General features: G+C 33.3%; 1 protein-coding gene across 2 annotated transcripts in view; it reads left to right on the top strand.

The window, feature by feature from the left end:
* Positions 1–20,358, top strand: part of CSMD1 (CUB and Sushi multiple domains 1) — a 2,624,761-nt gene that overhangs the window by 2,105,022 nt on the left and 499,381 nt on the right. For both annotated transcript variants that reach the window (XM_056823354.1, XM_007476228.3), the window contains exons 24-25: positions 14,576–14,767; positions 15,317–15,443. In XM_056823354.1, the coding sequence (XP_056679332.1) occupies positions 14,576–14,767; positions 15,317–15,443 (319 nt within the window). The remainder of the gene's footprint in view (positions 1–14,575; positions 14,768–15,316; positions 15,444–20,358) is intronic.

Genomic DNA, 20,358 nt, shown 5'->3' with positions numbered 1-20,358 from the left:
CTAATCTTAAATCAACATTTGTTCCCTGTTCACTTCCAACTGCTAACCTTTAAATAGGTTCTTCAGAAGGACAAATAAGATGTTCTGGAATTCCCATTGTTTGAAGACTTACCATATTTTATTGTGATCCATTTAGTCAAAGACCTTAGTGTAATAAATGAAACAGTAGTAGATGTTTTTTCTGGTATTCCCTTGTTTTCTCTCTAATCCAGAGAATGATGGCTATTTGGAGACTTATTCCTCTGTCTCTTTGAAAATAAGCCTACTCTTCTGAGAATTCTCAGTTCACATATTGCTGAAACCTAGCCTCAGTACTTCAGAGCTCTTTTATACATATTGGAACAAATATGGTCTAAGTTTCTCTTTAATACACATATTCGAGTGTTTATAAGTATCATATTTGGTTTTTATATCCTTATTGATAAAAAAAGAATTTAGCTGGCATTTGTGTATTTTATGAAGTAAGAGTTATAGAACCTAATTATCTAATAGAAAAACTAAATTATTCTTAAGTTAAAGTTACAACAATTAAAAAGAAAAATAAATTTTATAAGATCATAGAATTTCAAGCTGTGGTTATAAAGTTACAGACAGAAAATGTGAAAAATTGTCATATGTTTTACCTAATTGAATAATTAAGTCAAAGAGAAATAAACAGTATAGTTTCTTGTCATTATTTAAATTTTTCTTGGTGGAGTTAATTAGTGTTAGCATTTCCTTAGTGCTTTTGGGATTGCAAAGCACATTACAAATGTTATCTCATTTTATCCTCACAAAAACTTTGGGAGGCAGATGCTATTATTTTACACATTTTAAAATTGAGAAAGCTGAGGCATAAAGCACAATGCCTGGCACATGGTAGATGCTTAATAAATGTTAATTGCTTAATTAACTACCTTGCCTAAGATCACAAAACTAATATCAGAGATACATTTTGAACATGACCCTTCCTTATTCTAATTTTAACACTGTATTTACTGAATCATCTAACTGCCTCAAGTTGTCAGAGTTTAAGACAACTCTGCTGAAAGAGAAATAGCATTTTGTGGAGATAGTGAGGACACATTATGCTTACAGCTATCAGTTATGCCTCAGTCATATTGGATGTAGTCTAATAATAGCTAGTATGTATATAACATTTGCTACATGTCAGGTACTGTGCTAAGAGCTTACTTAGTAATTTCTTATTTATTTCTCACAACAGTCCTGAGAAGCAAGTATGATTATTATCCCTATTTTAGAGTTTAGGAAACTGAGTGATTTGCCCACAGCCACACAGCTAAAATACGCCTAAAGTTAAATTTCAACTCGTATCTTCCAGATTCAAACTTCAAGCTATGCCCACTACCCCAATCCTCAGTGTTCTCTATTACATTCAGCTGGTATTCAGAGATATTTTTCCAGAAACTGGCAAGGACCTTGGAGAAGTAATCAAGTCTGTAGGAAGAAAACATGTTGATACAATTTTTAATAATCATTTTTGACATTTTGTGATCCATATTCTCTCCCTTCCAATCCAACAATGTAGTCTTTCAAAAAATAAGATAAACTTGCTAGGGGAAGTTTATTAGTAGAGGAACACATTTAAAACTTAAAGAACACATGACAAAGACAATCCGTGTACCCTAGTGTTGCAGGACCCTCAGGTAATTTCTCTTTTTGCATTGTGCTTGTACTGTTCCATCTGAGCACCCCATCTCTGATAGACATATTTCTATCAGGAGATTAGTAGTGATTCCCTTTCAAGAACTGAGTTTTTCCTCCACAGATGATGGATTTCTTAATTGCTAGAGTTCTTACTCTTCAGAACTATCTCCTGACAGACTCCTTAAAGAGAGTGATGATTTAAGGGTTTTCTCAAGTATGACTAATCCTGTAGCTACCCAATGATAAGCTTAATAGAACATTTTCTAACTCATAAAAGGAGAACAAATATTAACTACTTCACACCACTTTGTTTCTAATATCTTGCTCCATACAGTCTAAAATTATATCAATTCTTCATAATTTGTATTACATTATTTTTATGCCCTCTATAAGGGAGTCCCTGTTCCCCCAGTTCCCTGATTGATCTCCTGAGAAATTCCACCAGTCCCCACATCTACACTAATTATAAATTTCCTCCAGGGGGACTATTGGGGTTAGAAGACACATATAGGCAATATAAAAATAAGTAGATAACAAAATTAGAAGCATATAGATTTTCCCATTTTAAAAAATCTTCTGTCACATTTGGGTACCAATCCGTCTTTCTGGTTCCTTGGCTCTTTAGGTCCTTAATATTAAAAGTGTTCTGAATACTTCAGTCCCAGAGAAAGTTCTGCTGTGTTATTTTTGTAGGCAAAGACGACTTGATGGCATGAGGTCATTCCTGACAGCATTTTTGAGACAAACAAAGATGTTATACTCCTTGGATTATGGCCAAGCTCTCTCTAGGCTTAGAGAATGACTATTAAAAGAATGAACAATTCCAGCTTAAAAATCTCTTATGCTTAGAATGAGAGACAACTGCAAGAATGACTCCTGGCAGTGTAAACTTTTTCCATGATTTCAGGTTACTCATTTGATAAACACCAAACTCTCCACTGAAAAGTTAATAATAAGGTTAATTATTTTACTTTAATGCCAACCTTGGGTGATCTTTTAGATGGTTTAACTTTGTAACCAAGAGAGCAATTCCACCTTTGAGAAATCATTCTGAGAGTGTTCGTTGCCTAATATTTTGTTATATGTATGATCACACTGACATGAGGATTTTATCAACTGTTGTAGCTTTGTCATTCTTAGCTTTGTAGGTCCATAAATCATCTGCCCAATATAATGGAAAGCACCTGAGGTTCACAAACTATATATAGACTTCAAGGGGTACATAAACTCAGGTTGGGAAAATGTTTCAAAAATATAATTGGTTTCCTTTGTAACATCTATAATTTCTATTCATTTAAAACTGAAAAGGGGAGGTGTAGCTGGGTGGCTCAATGGATTAAGAGACAGGCCTAGAGATGGGAGGTCCTATGTTCAAATTTAGCTTCAGACACTTCCTAGCTGTGTGACCCTGGGCAAGTCACTTGATCCCCATTGCCTAGCCCTTACCACTCTTCTACCTTGGAGCCAATACACAGTATTGTCCAAAGGTTTTGACAGGCTTCCCTAGACAACAGAGATACAAAATAATAATTAAGTAGGTTTGCTCTAATTCTATTAATATTTCATAGCTAGATACCAGTATAGCGTATAGGTTATTTATCAGTTATTCCTTAATCTCATTGTATTACCTGTCCAAGTATTTTTCTGATAATAATTTTTCTTGATCAAATCTTTGATACTACTTATCATATAAAAGTCAATATTTATAATCTGAGTTACATGTTATACCTACCATGAACTTTTGAATGATCTTCATCGTTCACTTCTTCAAAATTAGTGTTTCAACAAGTAAAAAATATCACAATATGACAGAGAAAAAATGCAAGCTGAATATAAGAGGGGGGATGCAATAGTCATCAAATTAAATCAAAGGCAATTAAGGAAATTATTTCAAAAGATGGGACATCTATAATAGAGCATATATTCTTTAGGAGAGGATTTTTTAAAAAATCAGTTCTTGATTGACAGAAATTGTGTTTATAAAATAGATCAATTGAGTGCTGAAGAAAATAAACTATGGATAAATTTTGCTGCTTTTGTGAATCAAAGCTAAATAAATAAATGAGGCAACGAATGAACAGTATCTTCCTTTCAGCTCTTTTCTGAAGAGTTGCAAAGCAGATAGTTTTAAAATTAGTTATTTTTCATAATTTTTTTATAGTTTGCTGTGGTGAAATTACTTTAAATTCTTTACATGTGACCATATTCCTTCATTCATCAATTGCCCAAAAGTTTTAAAAAATTGAATAAAAGAAGAAAAGAGAGAAAAAAATCTCAATAAGCAATGGAGGATTTTTAATTCTTCATGACAAGATATATCAGATATTCATAAATTATAAATATTTTTTCCTCCTCAGTTATGTTTTCAAAACTCAGACATGAAAATACATTCAGAAGGGCTACTTATATTATTGAAAAACTCAAATCATTATAATCCTCATTCAGCCTAGGCAAATGCAATGGATTAAGTCTGAAGCAGGTTCTTTTTGCACATAAGTGCTTCATTGTAGAGATAAAAATTAGACCAAATACTTGGAAGTTAAATTATTGTATCCTCTAATATTGGCATTTTTTAGATTTTGATCAGGAAAAGAAGTTACTTCTTTAAATATTATGATTGAATAATTGAAAAGAAAAAATAATAACAGTAGTAAACTTCTATCATTGTGGATATCTAAATATTTATAACCAGGAACCTTTTTATTAGTGGCATATCTATTCTTTATTTGCTTTAAAAACTGGAACATTGGAAAGAGAACATGAATATTTGCTACCAAGATAAGAAGGCACTTTTAAGTCATTTTAATATAATTATACTTTTTGTCCTCCATGTAAAATAAGATTTGGTGCATATTTATTATTAATTATCAAGACCTTTTTTTCAACAAAATAGAAAATATAGAAATGTAAATTGGGAGATTACAGTCTAAAGACCCAATGTAGAAAATGTAGCCTTTTATTTTTGCTTGATTTAAAGTTTTTGAAAAATCAGAAGTCATCAGACTGAATGCCTTAAATTATATTAATTTAAATTAAAGATAATCCCTATGTCATTTGAGAAGATAATCTTGAGTATGTTTAAATGTAAGTTATCTAATATATTTCAGGATTCATCCAACTTATCCTACTACAGGAAATAAGATTCTTTTCTAAAAATTATCTTGCCATTTTATCAGAATCAAGGTATATTGCCATTTGAATATGTTGGAAAAAAACTCAGTTCTCATCTGTTCCATTAATGAATAGAACCACAGAATCTGAAGGCTGGAAGGTCTTTAGATGTCTTATAATTGAATGCATAAATAAATACATATCTTCTGTGTAACATCTCCAACAAACACCTATTCAGCCTTCCCTTTAATAGCCCTAGTGAGCAGACAGCCACCACTTCTTGGGAAAGATCATTCTATTTTTTAATGGTTTGAACTGTTAGGAAATCTAATTCCATATACCCCCCACATGACAAGAATTCAAATACTTTAATATAATTTTCATATTGTCCCTAAGTATTCTTTACTCCATGTTTAACATTCTTCACTCCTTCCATCAATCTTCATTTGGTGTTGGCTTCAATCCCAGTCACTATTTTTTTTGCCTTCCTTGAGAAACTCAACAGTTTGTTAATACCCTTCAAAATATAAGGCATCCCATATTATGTTATTCAAGATCTGATCTGACCAAGACTGAAAATCCCTCCTATTATCTTTCTTTTTGAGGACACTGAGTCTGACAATTCATTCTAAGATTCCATTAATTCTTTGCCATGTTATAATTATTATTCAAATTGTGTTTGTGGACTTCCGGTTAAGATGGGGGCTTAGAGAAAGCTAAAGTTCAGATCTCCGGAAAACCCTTCCCGACCGATCTCAAACTATAAGCTCCTAAGGCGCCGAAATTCAAAATGATCAACAGCACAGACCCTGGGAACCCCCCTCCTGGACCTGGACCCGGATCAAAAGGTATGGCTCCCCTCAAAAGCCAGAACCCGAGATCACTCGGACCTCAGGGGTAGGAGCGCAGAGTCCAAGGCTCCCGGAAGCCGCAGCCCGGCGGGCTCAGAGAGCAGGGTCCTCAGAACAACAACCCTCAGGGCCTTCTACCTGAGTCCCAGTGAAAGTTACTGCCTGGGGCTTCCGCTGCAGAGAGCTGGTCGAAACAACAGCAACCCTCAGGGCGGGCAAGACAGCCTCACAGGCTGGATCCTGCTATCCAAGTCTCAGTGAAAGTCCTTGCCCTCGGAGCTTGGGGAAGCTGCAGCCCATCCCCCCGCAGGCGGACGAAACAGCCTCAGGGCCAGCGATTCTGAAGGCAACTTCTGGAAAGCGAGCCGGGGGGAGAGTGTGGCCTCGTGGTCCGACCCTTCCATTCCAGTTCCAGTGAGGCATATTCAGTTTAACCCATGGAAAGCTCATAGAACCAACATCTGCCCAGGACTAAAGCCTCTGATCACCAGACAGAGATAAGAAAAGCTAATCCTCCACATTCAGAGATGGCAAACTCCACAGAACCACAGAAGCCCCAAAATACCAAGAAAAATAAGAAGAAAGGGGCGACTTTGGACACATTCTATGGAGCCAAAATACAAAATACAGAGCAGATAGAAGAAGATATACAAGAAAATTCTCCAAAATCTTCCAAAGGAAATAGAAACTCTCCACAAACCCATGAAGAATTTGAATCAGAAATGACCAAAAAGATGGAAGCCCTCTGGGAGGAAAAGTGGGAAATAATGCAAAAGAAATTCATGCATCTACAAAACCAGTTTGACCAAACTGTAAAAGAAAACCAGGCTTTAAAGCAAGAACTAATAAAGCAAAGCCAAAACACCAAGAAATTAGAAGAGAACATAAAATATCTCACCGACAAGGTGATAGATCTGGAAAATAGAGGGAAAAGAGAAAATTTAAGAATAATTGGACTCCCAGAAAAGCCAGAAATAAACACCAAACTGGACATGGTGATACAAGATATAATCAAAGAAAATTGCCCAGAGATTCTAGAACAAGGGGGCAATACAGCCACTGACAGAGCTCACAGAACACCTTCTACACTAAACCCCCAAAAGACAACTCCCAGGAATGTAATTGCCAAATTCCAAAGCTATCAAACAAAAGAAAAAATCCTACAGGAAGCCAGAAAAAGACAATTTAGATATAAAGGAATACCAATCAGGGTCACACAAGACCTTGCAAGTTCTACTCTGAATGATCGTAAGGCATGGAACATGATCTTCAGAAAGACAAGAGAGCTGGGTCTCCAACCAAGAATCAGCTACCCAGCAAAACTGACTATATACTTCCAAGGGAAAGTATGGGCATTCAACAAAATAGAAGACTTCCAACTTTTTGCAAAGAAAAGACCAGAACTCTGTGGAAAGTTTGATACCGAAAATCAAAGAGCAAGGAATACCTGAAAAGGTAAATATTAAGGAAAGGGGAAAAATGTTATCTTCTTCTTTTACTCAAATTGTGTTTGTGGTCCATTAAAATCTCCATGTCTTTTTTTTTTAACATGAAGAATTATCTACTGACATTTCCTCTACTTGTAAGGTTATTGATGATTGCAACTTTCATATCAGGGCTTAGTAAGCTCTTTCAAGGGCTGCCCATGCCCTCAACTCTTATCTAAATCTCCAAAACTCTGTAACAGGTACAGCAACCAAACTGGTAAACCATCTTGGCAGATGGACTAAACCATGTTAAGGATAACCAAAAGATCTCAAGACCATCGGTGAATGGGTGGGTGGGGGATTGTCTAACCCAATCATGTGAAGACTTTTCCCAGTAAAATGGGCAGATTAAAACATTTTGTTTTACTAGCAATGAAGGCAAAGCTATACAGCCCTTAGAACTTGGTCAGACATCAAAGATGCCAAGTCATCCACTGCATTCCAGGCCATTCATTGCCAGTCGTCCTGACTTTTGTCTTGCCACTGGCCTTCATGAAGCTGGGAGAGAGAGCTAGGCTGATGACTTTGTGCAGCTCAAGCTCATTTAAATTCAGTTGATACCCAAGTCAAAGTATTAATCTGTGATTTCATTCATCCTCTTAGAGAATGAAGGACAGGCAACAAAAACAAACTTGTACGTTTATTTTATAATGGCATGAAGGGCTTTACTTTTATCTTTATTAAGTCTGATCTATTTACCTGCATGCTAACATCTTTTGGTATCTTGGTTCTGAGCTCAAAAGTGTTATCTGTCTTTCCCATATTTGTGTCAGCTGTACAGTTTATAAACATGCCATATGTGCCAATAGTCAAGTCAATGAATACAATTTTAAGTCTCATGCTATCAAGAATTCATCCTTAGAATATTCCATTAGAGACCTCCCTTCAAGCTTTCATCAGTCCTTTAATGACTTTTCTTTAGGTCTAGTCCTTTAGCCTATACTAAATTCACCTGACTTGAGTTTAGGACATCTCTCAAATGTGTCCACAAGTCAAGAATTGCTAGACGCCTTTAGATCTACCTCTGAAACCCAGCCATTATTTGCCTAGTCTTCCTTAACTTTTCAAATGCAATTATTATGCAAAAAAGAAGTAAAAGTTAGTTTAGTGTGACTAATTACTTTCCTTGGGTTTATTTATGTAGACTCTGCTATTGTATAAGTCAGTATGCCTAATATTACCCTGTCTTTGTTGAAAACCAATTAAATCACAACAGGGAAGGGAAGGGAAAAGGAATAATAATTTATTAAGCATTTATTATGCAACAGGCACTTTGCTAAGCACTTTACAAAATATTATCTCCTTTGATTCTCACAATAATTCTGTGATATGAGGTTTACTACCATCTCCATTTTACATTTGAGGAAACTAAAGCAAACATAGTTGAAGTGATTTATCCCTCCCACATTTAGGATTATATTACTAATTAAGTATTTGAGACTGGATTTGAATTTAGATCTTTCTAACAACAAGCTCAGCACTGTATCCATTGCACTATGTAGCTGCCTTTCATTTCAAGTGCCCTTTGGTAAAAAGATTTGGTGATATGGACACTGAAACAATATAGATGAAAACACCTGTCATTAATTGGCCAAATCTATCATTTCCTTGGTACAGGAATCTCAGAATGAGGAATTCCTTTTTCTTCCCCTGCAGTTCATCAATAACGTTTTGCTACATATAAAATTATATCATATCATATCATATCATCATCATCATTATTAAATAGCTTACATGTTTTTACAGCAAATCTGCAAGGTAGTTAGTACATGCTTTGTTAACTTGTGAATTTGGACAAGCCATTTACTCTTGAAAGAGATATCTACAATACTTTGTAATCCCAAAATTCTGAGATTTTCTTTTAGCTCAGTGTAAAAAATTTTATTACTCAAGAAATTTTGAGGAAAAGATTCTAGCTCTATTATTAGGCTGAGAAAACTGAAGAAATAAACACATTCTTAGTTGTTCCATTTAATTGTAAACCTTCTGATAATTTAAAGAAAAATGTTCCAGATAATTATATTGTGGAGGACTACAAGCATGCCACTATTTATAGAATTCATAATCTTAAGGAAGAATTTTGAACAGAAAATAAAATTTTCCTGATGACATCAAGGACATAGTTGTTTCCTGGAGTGAAAAAAGATAATAGAACTACATCCTATGAAAAAGACAGCTGGTTGCAGAAAGAATGATTGACAGATCACTAATAACTTGGTTTAAAAAGAAAGAACATCTGTGTGACAAGCTGTGGTTTAAAAAAAAGGTACATTTTGGATTAAGTAGTATGAGCAATAGTAAGGAGACAGATGTTTCTCTACAAAATTGCAACCCAAATAAAATTGAGAAATATGTCTATATTTGCATGTCTCTTTCTTAAAAAAAAAAGAAAGAAAGAAAAGAAAAAGAAACCTAGCCCAAACTGATACACACACACACACACACACACACACACACACACACACACACATCCTTATAGTTTTGGGCATTTATTGGCTAAGGTGGTACTTTATGGAAGTAGAGTTGTACTTACAGTGCACTGTGCTTAGGCTCAAAAAGACCTTAGTTCAAATACATCTTCATATCTTGTTACCTATATGACTCTGAACAAGCAATTTAACCTGACTGTGCCTCATTTTCTTTGTCTGAAATATAAGGGAGTTGGATTCAGTACCCTGTAACGTCCTTTCCACCTCTAAATCTACTAACCTATATACCTTCTGGATGATTTTGTAATCATGAATGAATGAAATTTACTTTTAAATTTATTTATTCATATATTCATGCTTCTAAATGACCTCATGGGACATCCATGTTTAAATAAATAATTATACAAGAGATATCAAGGCTGTTTTATGAGCCACATATAAAAAATATCATCATACTCACACTTTGTCAATCTTTTGAGAAGCGAACGTCACTCTCTTACTGGGGAGTTACATTACTTAAGAATTCTCACTGTCATAAATGGGAAGAAGTAAGCTTGATAATCCTTCTGTTTTAGGGCTTTAAACAGCCATAGTAGATAAACAAATGTCTATTTTCTACCTTCATTTTAAGATGTGGAGAGAGAGAGTTCCATAATTCTCTTTTCAGCCTGAGCCTTTCCCTGGTACTTGATAAGTGGAAAAAGTCACTTAATAAGTGGCTTGATAAGTCAGTCATTTGCATTTTTTATCTAAATTATATACAAGCAATTTGCTTACTTGATATTCTCTCCTTGAGCAATAAGTTGACAGGTTGGGGGGTTTTTTGTTCATATGATATCCATACAAATAATTTTAAGTTCCTCTTTCCCCGTCAAAATGTTATCTGTCACCCCTGTCCCCCAAACAGACATATACCTCCAACCTAAGACTATCTGATGTCATAATAACAAGGTAAAAAGTAAGATTACTTTAATGATTAATATTATGTGAAGTGGAGAAAAAAGACACAAGTTCAAATTCTTCCTTCATAATACATATGGTAGGCAAGTCACTTAATTTTGTTGGGTCTTTTTCCTTGATTGTAAAATGAGGAAATTGGACTAGATCTCTGAGTTCACTTCCAGCTATAAATCTTTTATTCTATAACCAATTGTTCATTTTTTAATTACATATAAAACAATTTTAATGTTTTATTTAGTTCAAAATTCTCTTTCTCCTCTTCCTTCTCCCTTCATTGAAAAGATATGCACTTTGATATAGATTATATATGTGCAGTCATGCAAAACATAGTTCATTATTATTTATATTGGGAAAGAAAACACAATCTCTGTTCCTCTAAAAAATAAGAAAAAAGTAAAAAAAAACATGTTAAGTTTTAATCTTCATTGATTCCTTCAGCTGTTTCTCTGGAGATGGATAGCATTTTTCGTCATAAATCATTCCGAATTGTCTTGGATTTTTGTATTTTTGAAGACAGCTTAATCATTCATAGTTGATCCTCATATAATATTGGTGATACTAAGTACATTATTCTCCTGATTCTGCTTACTTCACTTTGTGTTATGTTATGTAAATCTTTCCAAGATTTTCTGAAAGCTCATTATTTCTTATAACACAATAGTATTTCATCACAATCATATATCCCAACTTTCCTTCAATTTCTACTTCTTTACTGCCACAAAAAACTGCTATCTTTTTAGATATTTTTCCTTTTTTTATTTCTTTGGGATATGGATCTATTAGTGGTTTTGCAGATCAATAGGAGCTATGCACAGTTTTATAGCCCATAAATCATAGTTTCAAATTGCTTTCCTGAATGGTTGGATCGGTTCAAAGCTCCAAAAGTATTTTAGTGTCCCACTTTTTCCATATCCTTTTCAACATTTGCTATTTTAAGGAGTTCAAAAACTATGAATTTTCATATTCTTAGAGCTTGAAGAAAATTTAAATATCATTTATTCTAATTCCCCAACATAAATTCTAAATAACCGATTGTTGGAGATGTTGATATGGGGATTCCCATTTAGTTTATTCTCCAAGGTCCTTTGGAACTCCAAGATCATGTGAATCTTCAATATCATGAGTAGTTGCTTGCATTTCAAGCTCAGAAAAGCTTAAGTGAGCCATACACAGGGTTTTGTGAATAGCTGAGCTAGATTGTTACCACTGCTATTTATTATCCATGACCACAGGTAAATTAATTCCCTTGTCTGGGTCTCAGTTTTACTAGTTGAGTTTGATTGAGAAATTTGCAATTAGTTGCTTTGAGCAAAGTATGGAAAGATTATTTTTATTATGTAGTATAAATTAAATTAAATATATAATATTGTAAAATTTTTAACTTGAGGAGCCTAATAAACAAACTAACCCTAATTCTTTTCATTTTATGGATGAGGCAACTGAGGCATAGGAAGGTTGTGACATACTGGAAGTATCAGAGATAGAATTTGAACTTATGCTTTCTAACTCTAGAGTCAGTGTTTTCTCTACTGTACCATTTATCACTGTACTAGGTCCTTAGGTTTACACACACACACACACACACTTTTGAGAGTCTTTGCCCTCAAAGCAACTTATATTCCTTTGGTTTAAACCAGACATTTACTTCTAACTTAAGCCTTAGGAATTTTAGGACTGTGAACCTCGTATTGATTCTATTTCCATGTTTACATCTGTTAATTGAATATTTTAATTTAAGTAAATTAATTAAAATAGTAGTTCTTATTCATATGTATATGGATATGTATATATTAAGGCTGTCATTGTATATCTTGAATCATAATTGCACTCACTTAAAAATTATAATGAGGGATAGTGAGTTAAAAACAACTGAGGTACCCATCAGACTGGCTAACATGACAAAAAATGAAAATCATAAATGCTGGAGATGATGTGGAAAAATCAGGACACTAATACATTGTTGGTGAACCTACTAACTGATGCAACCATTCTGGAGAGCAATCTGCAACCAAAAGGCCATAAAACTGTGTAAACACTTTGATCCACTCCTGAGTCATTATCCCAAAGAGATTAAAGATAGGGTAAAAGAAATTACCTATACAAAAATATTTACAGCAGTTCTTCTTGTGGTGGCAAAGAACTGGAAGCTGAAGAGATGTCTATAATTAAAGAATGGCTAAATAAGTTGTGGTATATTGAATATTACTATGCCATAAGAAATGACAAAGAAGATGATCACAAAAAAAAACCCTGGAAAAATCCATATGAAGTGATTCTGAATGAAATAAAAAGAATCAGGAAAACACTGTACACAACACAGTAACAACAAAATGGCTTTATTATCAACAAGGCAAATGTCTAGGACAATTCCAAGAGTCTCATGAGAAAAATAGTTATCCACTGCCATAGAAGGAACAGATGGAATCTGAATGCAAATTAAAACATCCCATTCTTTCCTTTATTTCCTCCATGAATTTTTCTAGTGTAATATGTGTCTTCTTTTACAACCTGATGTACATGGAAATATGTATTAAATGATAATATATTGCTTTTCTGGGGATAGAAGAATGGGGGGAGGGAGAGAAAGAGCATGACTGCAAAATAGCAAAAAATGAATATTAAGAAATTTTATCAATGTGTAATCTGGAAAAAAATAAAATTTATTTAAAAAACAGACCATTCTCATAACCTATACATCTTATCTTTTCCTAGCATTCTGATACATATTACTTCTCCAATCACCTTACATGTAAAGTAATAACTTTGGAAATTGATTTTCATTTTGGGGGGCATGAAAATGATATGTTTCATGAATTTGAAGAAATTTTCTAACAAGTTGATGCTCCAGCAGGCATCCTTGATGGTCTCTTAGAAATAGGAGTATACTTTCAAAAACAATGAAAGGGGGATATAGAGCATATAGCCCATGCAAGACCTCCACCAAGTTTTAAATTCTATTTTTTAAAATTGTCAAAATTTACATCCTGAAGTAGGGGAGAAATATGTGAAAGTATAAGACTGTCTTCTGAGATCGCCTACAAAATATTGCTTCACATAAAAACAATATACAGCTTTAGATGCAGGCAAGCCTAAATCTTCTTTTCAGTCTTCTATTTCTTTGTGTTTAACAGCTTATATTCTCTCACTCATTATAATGATTTATTTATTGAATTTCTGTTGTGGAAGGAATTGCTCAACTCAGAGCCCTGTATCAAAAAGAATATGGCATGCGGCTATTTTAGGGACCTTAACACTTCCACAGGGAAAGAACTATATTCTTTTTCTCCAAAGTCATGAGATCTCTGAAGGGAAGGGGTGAGGACAATAAACTCTGAGATCAAAGCTGGTGCTTACATTCAGTCCCTGTTTAGAACTAAGTGGAGAAAAAGCACCAGTAACTTTAGTTCACACTTCTGGTTTTAAGTTCCTGGAAAACAAAAACAAAGATGGGGTAACATAAGGTAAAGGTGGGAAAGACAGCATTGACTGGTTGGGAGAATTTCTAAACAAGTCACTGACAGATAATGTGCTGACATATCCGAATTTACCAGCTGGTGGCTACCAACTAAAATTGGTTTAGTAAATGATTATATAAAATTTATGGAGAGAAAAATAATCTGTAAGAAACTAAAGTAGTAAGTAACAAATTTATTGGTTTATAAGTTATCAGAAATTTTGGGGAAATGCTTTAGGATTAGAATGGAAAGATTATATTTCCTTTTAATAATTACTCAAAAGAACATACCATTTATTTCTCCATCCCTTCACTCTTACATAATATTCCCCATTTTTCTATACATACTACAGATTACTTACATATTGCACTTGGTAATATCTTTAGAGTAATGAAATGAATTTTGTATGTCAAATCTGGAGAATGTGTTCACAACCCAATTATATATATATATGATTAAGAGTAAGTCATATTAACTTTATAAGTCTCTGCCACACATTCAAATTAAAGGATATGAATTATATAATTGCTGAGGTTGTCTTTAGCTTCAAGTTCTATGATTTTACTTTTTTCTTTCTATTGACACCATGTATTCCATTTTGTCTTGTTTTGTTTTTTGTTTTTTCTTCTTTGAAGGTTTTGATCTAGTAAAATGTGAAGATCCAGGAATTCCAAATTATGGCTATAAGATCCGGGATGAAGGGCATTTTACTGACACTATTGTACAGTACAGCTGTAATCCTGGGTATGCGATGCATGGCAGTAGCACCATGACCTGCCTGAGTGGAGACCGAAGAGTGTGGGACAAGTCTTTGCCTTCTTGCATTGGTAATATTGAATTGGTCATAAAGAGATAGCTGTGCAACACTGCCAACCTCTAATTCTAGTCACAAATGCATTTAGTCACACCTCGGAACTTTTGGAGAGATCTCTATTCTTCCCTGCTGTGAAAATAATCCTGCTAAAATGAAACTCTATTTCTTATAAGATTTGGGAAGTATGATTTTTTTAGCTTTATTCACATTGCAGATTTTTTTTCAAATATGGAAATAATACTTTCTAAAAATATTGTATTGAGAAGTTTAATACCCACTTTGGGAGGGGGGAACTTTTATTTAAACCATTGCATTATTTTCAGCCCTTCTAACTTCATATCAGAAATCAATACTTTCTCAGTTGATAATATGAAGAGGCTTCAGGGAATGATGAGGATAAGGAATTTTTAAAAGAATCTAAAATGGTAAAATCATGTTTTATTTCTTCCCTTAAAATGTTAATCACTCTAGAAAATATGAAACAGGGTAGCCTAATTGAAAATAAAATTGCATATTGGTATGGGTTTGTTTTGTTTTGTTTTGTTTTGTTTTGTTTTCTCAGCTGAATGTGGTGGACGAATCCATGCTGCCACGTCAGGACGAATTTTGTCTCCAGGCTACCCGGCACCTTATGATAATAATCTTCATTGCACATGGATCATAGAGGCAGACCCAGGAAAAACCATCAGGTAATCATTTTACTTTGTTTTATGCTTTTTGGGGGAGAATCTGTGTTTTTGTGCTATGCATGAAGAAAAAAGAGGAGGGTCATATAACAGAACATTAGTCAATTATCATTTAGCAATGAACAATAATTCTTAAACCACCCAGGACTGCCTAAAATGGAGTTATTGTATTTCTCTGCAGCTCAACTTTTCACTTGGACATACTTTTGGAGATTCTGGATTAAAATTACTTAGTAGACATACCTAGAATATATATCTGCAGGTATATTAAAATAATAATATTAAAGTAATCCAGCCTGAGCTAAAAATAAAAAGGAAATAATAAAAATATAAAATTGTGAGAAAAAGAATAAAGTAGTTATTCCATTTCTTATTGAAAATCTGAGTTAATTCTAGTGAATTTGTTTTTACTTCATGAAAAATTCCAAACAAAACCTCAAGTAATTCATATTAATTCCTCTCAGAATTGTTTTCAAGTTTGAAGTTCAATATGAAAATAAACTATTATTATGATACCCTGCAAGTGAATAATTTTTTAAAAATCAATAAGGGGAAAATAGGATGAAGTCAAAAGTTATCTATATTTTATTACAAGTTCATCACTCTCTCTTATCAATTTCACCTTCCCAGACAATTGATTTCTTTTAAGGAAAGTTTAAAATAATGGTAAAAATGTTGATATATTCTATTTGGAATCATATCATTAGATTTTGGATCTAATTCTTAGCATCTTTCTGAGCTCATCCAACTCATTTTTCATTACTGAGCTTTTGTAACTTCCCCTGTCACATTAGCAGTCTAGACTAGATATCTCTAAGATGCCTATTTGTTTCTAAGTCCTATGATCTAACTGTCAGTTTTTAGCCCTTCAAAGAAAGACTCCTCATCTATCAATATCTAGCAATCTAGGAACAGTAAGGTGGTGCAGTAAATAGAGTGCTAGGTCTGAAGCCAGGAAGATATGAGTTCAAATTTGACCTGTGACACCTGCTAGCTGTGTACGAGGCAAGTCTTATGTTTGTCTATGTTTGTCTCAGTTTCCTTATCTATAAAAATGAGTATAATATCCATGGGTTATTGTGGGATCAAGTGAGCTAATCATCGTAAAGGGCTTGGCCAGGTAATAGGGACATAATAAGGTTAATATAAATGTTAAGCTATTATTATTATCATGTAAATAGTAGTTGATGTTATAAAAATTCATTGTAACTATGTAAACAAAGCAATTATTTATTATTGTACCATATTAAAGCATAACTCAAAATGACAAGCATTTCAGTGACAGAATGTGTTTATATAAATCAATGTCCTTCATTTATTATATTTTTATCCCCAATTTCTAGCACAGTGTGCAACATATAGTGGTTGTTAAATTAATATTTGTTGAATGAGTTCTTGAAGGTAAATATTTACTTCTGACAGATAAAGAAATAAAGGTTTCTCAAATATAGTATATTACAAATATAATATTTTAATATAAATTATATAAGCTGTTAGCTAAGTCTTAAAATGCATTTTTGAACTATTAAAGCTTAAAATAGATCTGAATTAGGTTTATTTAATAGTTTTAAGCTATTAGAGATTAAATCTACACTAAGCCTTTAGGGACATATTGTATTATACTCACATTCTAATCAATCTACTTATTTCAAAAACTATATTTAATTTCTTAAATAACAGAAAAATCCTGATAATGTATATGTTATTTTATTGTTGAAATATTACATACTTTTTTGGCACATAAAATGCATGTAGAGTTATGACTAAAATATAAATAACAAAATAAATAACCATGAATTTGAAATTATCTAAGTATTCTATTTAGAAAGCAGAGACAGTCAGATTTCTTTATTCATATTTGATGTTTTGAAAAAGAAAAGAACTCCATATAAACACAGATTTGAAGAAGTCCCTAAAATAGTATTCCCAACACAGATTTAGAAAAAAAAAATTCTTTCTTCAACCTGTAAATGTGTTGCATTACAGGTCACATTTCTAATTAAAATTTAAAAAAAAATGAACTCTTCCAGTTCTCAAACAAATTCATTGTCTCATTTCCCATTTCTGGGAGCCGTACATTTTAATCTTGTTCTCCTTTCTATCAGTAAGAAAAGCAAATTGAGTTTAGAAGATTGGCAAAAGTGCCCCAATATGCCAACTGAATTGTTTATTGAATAACACAAATCTGTGCTAGAAAGTTTAGTATGTAGAGAAATTATTGTTGATCCCTGACTCAGAACAGAAAAGTCAGGACCCCTGACTCAGAGGAGAGGAGTCGGGGTCTAAGCAATGTATATCTCCAATTCAGAATAAATAAATCAGAGGAGTCAGAATCTAGAAAGTGAATTATGTCTTTGAATGGACAAGGGATGTGTACATAGGAACACTATAAATACAAGATGCCCAATGCCCATTACATCACAGGGAATGAATATTAAAAAAAAAAACAGCTGAATACTACAAAGAGGAGGGGAATTGGGGGTATAAAAAACAAAGAACTGGGTAAATAACATTATAAAATTGAGTATAAAATGAGTGATCACAGAGATAAGGCTCAGGAAAAATCATGGTTGGTTGAAAATTTGGTAACAGATCTAGCAATGGCACATTCCTCTCCTCCCATAGGATTAAGGGCTCATTGTTGGAGTTCAGGTGTAAGACACTGGCCCAGAATTTTGAACAGCAATTTTGATATCTTCAAAGATTAGGCCAAATTCCTTACTTTCCAAGGCCAGCAAAAATATATATATATATATATATATATATATATATATATGAATCATGAAAAGATCAATGATTAACAGGAGATATAGATTTCCAAACTTAACCCATTGCATTCCACAGTTGAATTCTGAACTAATTACAGAAACAAAGAGCCATGACATGTAATCATCAGAAGCAAATAGGAGCAAAATATTGGTCCTCAGTTCAGATCTGTGATAAGTCAGTCCCAATTCTCTTCTAAAAACCAAAGTTCTGCCAGGAGAGTATCAGGATTAAGTTCATTTTCATACTGGGAGGGAATCTCAACAATGGGATACATAGGACAAAACCAATGACATAATTGTGTTGCATGAAGCACAATTAGTAATTCTGTGTTAGAATTCAATGCAATTTCTTCTGTCTTTCTGCATTTTTTATTCTTTCTTGTTTGTCTTTCTATCATGCCTTTTTTCATAACATTCTTACCTTTCTTATTTTTCTTTCTTGCCTTTCTCTTGCTTTTCTTATTTTACTTTACATGATCAAAAAGGAATGGACCTTTTGACAGTTTTTCAGGTAGCCTAGTTCCTTACAAGCATTCACTAATTAATTAATAGGTTTTAGTACTCTTGGCTATTGTTTATTTCCTTGACTTCTCATACAAGGTTATTAAAAGTGCTTTATTTCTTTAATATTAAAAAAGCATTGTTATAGGCAATTTGGGTTTCAAGGAAGTTTGTAATTTAAATTTATACATCAGAAACTAATCACCTGATTTGGATTTAATTGAGTTTAATCACAAGAGGTTAGAGCAAATTTAGCCACATTAAGAGTTATATGTAGACATTTCTGTAGGAGACCTAACATATTTCATTGCTGAACACAGCTTTAATTTGTATAATAAAGGTAATGTGGTAACATAAACATATTTCAACAAGCAGTGATGAAGGCTGTGTTTTACATAAATTTTATGTGTATGTTGTTCCCTAGTTTTAATTGCTTTTCTATGAGTGTAATTGTCTGGAAAACTATCTTTGAAAGTACCTCTTTTCTTTAATCTTATGCAAGAAAATGTATTCAGTGATTTAAAGAATGGACTCTATGTACAGGAAAAAGATGATTTCAAAATAACAATTATAATAATATTTATGTAGCACTTTAAGGTTTGCAGAAAACTTTACATTTGGTCCTTAAAACAATCACTTCTATGAGGTATTATTATCACTATTTCACAGTTGAGGGCACTGAAGTAGAGGAACAATTTGTCAGATAGCTAATAAATATCTGAGGTAGGACTCAGAGTCAAATCTTCCATACTCCAAGTTCAGTGTTCTTTTCTCTGTGCCATCTTCTGAAATATAAATACATCATTCTCAATATATTAAGTTCATAGGATTTAGAACTGGAAGTACATTTAAAGGTCATCTAACCCAACCACCTCATTTTGTAGAGAAGGAAACTTAGGCCCTGACAGCAAAAAGACATATTCAAGAGTATATGGGAAGCAAGGGGTAGAGCCAGAATAGCAGCCAAGGTCCTCTGTCCTTATTTGCAATATTCTGCATTACATCACCCTGACTATTCTGATACCATTAATTGGCTCCAGGAAAATGATGAAGGAAGTGAACTCTGCCTTTGAGGATGTTTTTAGATTTTTACTTCTTCTTCCTTTAAACCATTCAAAGAAGCATTAACAATCCACAACCTCTTTCAGGATTTAAGGTTATAGCTGTTTCTCTACCAATGGGAGAAAGTTTATAAACTTTCAAACTCATAATGTCTAGTTTTCATCCTTTCTTCCTCCCTACCCCATACCTCCCATTACCAACATCTCATATCCACCAAGAACTTGGCTCTATACCAAGTCTGATATTTTGTGCTGGAATGGAGCTGTCCATTTATTTCAACTACAGCTGTTGTCTGCAGGATATGTCACAACCTTTATATTTATTGCTTTGCCTTGCCAACTCTCAATTAGTTCCATGTTTTCTTTCTCAGAATGAGGCGTTTCATTTCCATTTTATTCCGTATAACTATGCAATAATCAATTAATTGTTAACACATTTTTTAATCTTGAGGTTACATTGGCCATATTGAAAAATGCCTATTTTGTGGATGAACTATATGTCATAATTTATATTTTTCCATTTTTAAAGTATTCTATAGAGATAGAATTATGTTATAAGAAATGTCACATTTTATGAAGGCTATAGCA

Source organism: Monodelphis domestica, chromosome 1 (genome assembly GCF_027887165.1).
Source record: "Monodelphis domestica isolate mMonDom1 chromosome 1, mMonDom1.pri, whole genome shotgun sequence".
NCBI lineage: Eukaryota > Metazoa > Chordata > Mammalia > Didelphimorphia > Didelphidae > Monodelphis > Monodelphis domestica.
This window is presented reverse-complemented; position numbering and strand designations above follow the sequence as displayed.